Raw genomic sequence first — 4,203 nt, 5'->3', positions numbered from 1 at the left:
CCAAACTGACCTGGGGAAAATTGCTTCCTGTTCCCAAAGTGATGATCGGCATGACCCTGGGTGTGTAAGAAGGGCCACGGGAACCAAGCACTGATGCAACCCTTCCTGTCCTCCCTCTCATGATCTGCCCAGGTTCACAGAGACAGCATTGCTGTCAGATGGCCATCTAGCCTCTGCTTAAAAACCTCCAAAGAAGGAGAGCCCCGCACCTCCCGAGGAAGCCTGTTCCACTGGGGGACCGCTCAAACTGTCAGGAAGTTCTTCCTTATGTTTAGCCAAAAACTCTTTTGATTTAATTTCAGCCCATTGGTTCTGGTCCGACCATCTGGAAGTCAATTAAAAAAATGACCCTTGTTTTGCTCAAGAGTCATGGATGTTGATACTAGCCAGTCCTGAGAATAACCCAAGTGCCGGGATTCTTGTCCTGGACCCACAATCCCAGTAGCTCAGATGCCTGCCTTCAAAGCCAGAAGATTTCCACTCCAATCCAAGTGGCTTTCTGGCACTGGTGTTTCCATGTGAAGCCGTTTTACATAACCGTGCCCATGTTTGGAGCAATGCTGCTCCCAGACCATGAGACTTTAATGTAGGCAGGCCTACTAAAATAGGAAACCCTTAAAATCTCCTCCTGCAGCTAGTGTAATCCAGAGAATGGCATGTTCTTCAAGGAGATCTGAGTTCCAGTTTCCTTCCATCCTATGGAGTTAGTGTATCAATGGATCATTTTCTGGGCCTCTGGGGCTGGGGAGGTAGTGTAAAATGGGGATAAACAGGTACAGAAGCTTATACAGAGAATGCAGTGAAAAATGTCAAGGCTGCCTCTCCTTTGCTCTGCTTAAAATGTACAGATTTGCAGACTGGGGGTGGAGTGGCCCATGGCCTTAGAGGCTATCGAGTCCAACCCAGTACAGGGAACCCAAACTACAGCAACCTCAATAGGCAGCTGCCCGGCCTCTGTGTGAAGACCTCAGCAAGGGAAAGCCCTCTCCCAAATAATTGGCTCTCTTGTTGCTCTTACTCTTAGGAAGTTTGACCAAACTCTCCCCTCCTATAACTGGAGCAGCAGAGAACATGGCTTTGTCCTCTTTCCATGGGATTACCTTACAGGCAGTTGAAGGCCGCAACAACACCTCCCTTCCATCTTCTTCCCCAGGTAAAACATACCTAGTCCCTCCAACCTTTCCATCTAGGATTTGTTTTCCAGACTTCCAACCATCCTCATTGCCCTCCTTTGAGCCCCTTCCAGTTTGTCTACATCCTTCTTAAAGTGGGTGCTCAGACGGGACACAGGAATCCCCATATGGCCCAACCAGCCTGAAACAGAATGAAACTTACTTTCTGTGACTTCAATACAAAGCATGTATTAATGCAACCCAAAACTGCATCCGCTGTAGCTGCATCATCCTGTTTGACTTCCACTCAACTTGAGATCAACTCCAGTCCCAGGATGGCTTTCACAAGGACTGCTGCCAAGGCGCGTATCCTTTTTCTCTGTCTTTCTCTGTTCACCAACTTCCTCTGTTTTGTCATCCTTGACTATCGTACACACTTCGCCATTCACATAAGTAATGTTGGGTGTAAGTAAGTATTATTGGGGAGAAAAAGGTGCCTTGGTATAGCCCCATCTCATCCGATCTCAGAAGCTAAGCAGGGTTGGTACTTGGAGGGGCGACTATCAAGGAAGACTCTGCAGAGGAAGGCCACGGCAGATCCCCTGTGCCTTGACAGAGCACATTATCTATCACTGGCACATTATCTCCCAGAGTCTAAAAGCTGACCAGTGCTTCGATAGCACCCCCCTGCCTCTGCTGCCCCCCAGCCCTCCACCACACACAGCCCCCTCTCTTCTTTGTGAGCTGTCAGGTCTTTTTTACAGTTCTGAAACACTGAAATGTTGATAAACATCCCATTACACCTCCAGTGAGCCAGTGGCTGGGGAAGGCCCATTTCAAGCTACCAAAGCCAGCATTCTCACACCTGATAGCTAGGGAGGTTTTAAAAATGGCAACCTTTGTTTGTTTTCTTGAGTTTTTATAATTTGGAGGAAAGTTGACACACGCATGTGTGCGCACGCGCGCGCACACACACACACTTTTTGTTTTGCATATCTACACAGTCTGCTGTGTAGATACCTCATTTGATACCTCATTAGTCTCCCTATGAGCATAGTGAATTGTCTAAAAGATTATCCAGCACGGGCTTTGAGTTCAGATATGGCTATATGGATAGTAAAAATGGGAGTGGATAATCTAAGCTTTGCAGCAGACAAACAACAGAACAGCCAAGTTGGCACCAGTGCTGAACCAACACTCTCTGTATTTTTTTAAGCATGTGAGGACAGTTGCTTGTTGCCACTAGACTTGTGGAACGGAGCAGAACATGGCGGAGTGTTCTACGGATGACTGGCTCCATCCCATAATGGTGAGATCCTCTCCATTCCCCCTTGGAGAAGCTGTTTTCCTTGCTTACCAGTTTTGCTGTGTGATAGTCCTGCTGTGATTCCATCTTCCCCTGGCCATGATTTTGTTGTTTTCCAATAACAATTTTAAATTATGAATGAAATCAGACTTTCTCACATTCCACATATCACCGCCTCCATCCCAGCCTCCATGACTAATTTTCCAGAAGGTTCTGGACCTTTCAATACTGGTTGGTTTCAGAACTGTTGGGTGGTCAGCCAACAGTATCGTTGGTCCAAACTGGGCTGAGCCCTGCCAGGCCCAAATTTCCGGTTCTTCCCACTGCCCCTTGACTCCTCTTTCCACAGCCTCACAGTTTGCAAGCGAGTGACCACCGTTACCCTCTGCATGCAAAGAGGGCAGGTTTTCCTTCTGGCCTGGGTGATATGCCAGAGGTCAATGCACTGGCTGTGAAAGGCATGAGAACACGAGAGGACTTTCAAGCTATCGTATTCCTGATACTTTTCCAAGCAGATAGCACACTCTTGATATTTGGAACTGAGAAATGAGAAGCTGACTGGTTCCTTCCCTTTTCTTTGGGAAGGTTGGTTTCTTACCATCTTCCATTTTTTGCACTCTGATAAATATTTCTCAATAAGCAACGAGGCAACCACAGCAGACACTGGGATGCAGGCCATCCAGAGAATGTGGAGAGTTACAATTTGTGAACACGGAGCCTGCAAGTGGATGCGACACTTGCAGGCAGAAGCAGCCGTGGGCGCAGCCTCAGAAGCACCACTTGAGCTGAAGTGGAAATGCTCAGGGACCAAAATCATGGAGGTCAGTTTCCCAGAGCGATGGAGTCGCTTCAGGGTATCGGAAGCCGCATCTGCCGTGAACATGGAGGGGATGCGGATCTTCTGCTTGGCGTCTGCTTCACCCACCATGCTCACAAGGGTTTGGGAGTTCACATTGTGCACAAGGGCAGCCTGGTATCCTGCCTGCTGAGCGTGAAGGACCTTTGTGGCAAAGGAGCAGTTGTACCTGCGGATGAGCACGATGAAAGCTGAGGAGGAAGCGTTTGGTGGGCCTTTAATGGGCTGGCACGCATTCTCAGGCCTTGCTTCAGCCAGGAGTCCTGTGAGCCCTTCTGCAGGGAGAGGAGGCCCAAAAAGCGCTGGCAGGGCCCCAAAGTCTTGGTTGAAGGAGTTACGGCTGCAAATGGCACGGATTAAACCTTTCCCAGCTGGGACTTGGAGGATTAAGAACATTGTAACCATGTGTGGTGGTGGAAGAGATGGCCACATGCTGGCAGGTGCTCTCGGAGGTGGACAACTTGATGGATTCTACCAGAGGGTCAGCTGGGGAGGGGGGCTGGTGGCAGACTTCAAGGGGAACTTGTTTCTTCAAGGATCTAGAGAAGGAGCGGCACCCTCAAGGTGGCCACTTCTGTTCCCATGGGAATAAAGAGTTGCTGCTGGAATTGGCCAGACAATTCCCCCCCACCTCTGAACAGGCCTGGCCTGTTGGCTGATCCTCTGTGAGTGCCAGCAACATCCTCCAGCTGTCTTTCTAGAAGTTTCTCCCTGAGGCCATTGTGACCTCACTGCTTGTCTTCATGGGCACGGCTCCTGGGACTGAGTTAATTCCTAGTTAAGTGGAAGAATATTCCTCTGCTGAAGAACAGCCAAATCCACCCCTGCTGACCTGAGCCGGAAGCCGAGGAGCAGCCCACTTCAGTCCCTGTACATACATGATCCATTGTTTCTGGCCACCAACAGTGATCCAGTGGGAAAGGATTGCT

The 4,203-nt window shown here is 49.3% G+C and overlaps 1 protein-coding gene across 1 annotated transcript; it reads right to left on the bottom strand.

Moving 5' to 3' along the window:
* Positions 1 to 2,656: 2,656 nt before the first annotated feature.
* Positions 2,657 to 3,670, bottom strand: LOC129329851 (E3 ubiquitin-protein ligase RNF167-like). Its single transcript, XM_054979559.1, has one exon. The coding sequence runs from the start codon at positions 3,668 to 3,670 to the stop codon at positions 2,657 to 2,659; it is 1,014 nt and encodes a 337-aa protein (XP_054835534.1).
* Between the last annotated feature and the right edge of the window lie 533 nt (positions 3,671 to 4,203).

Source organism: Eublepharis macularius, chromosome 5, assembly GCF_028583425.1.
Source record: "Eublepharis macularius isolate TG4126 chromosome 5, MPM_Emac_v1.0, whole genome shotgun sequence".
Lineage (NCBI taxonomy): Eukaryota > Metazoa > Chordata > Lepidosauria > Squamata > Eublepharidae > Eublepharis > Eublepharis macularius.
Note: the sequence above shows the minus strand (reverse complement) of the source record. Positions and strands in the feature narration are given on the sequence as shown.

Coding starts and splice junctions, on each gene's coding strand:
- LOC129329851 (XM_054979559.1), bottom strand. CDS start 3,670: ATGTTCTTAATCCTCCAAGTCCCAGCTGGGAAAGGTTTAATCCGTGCC.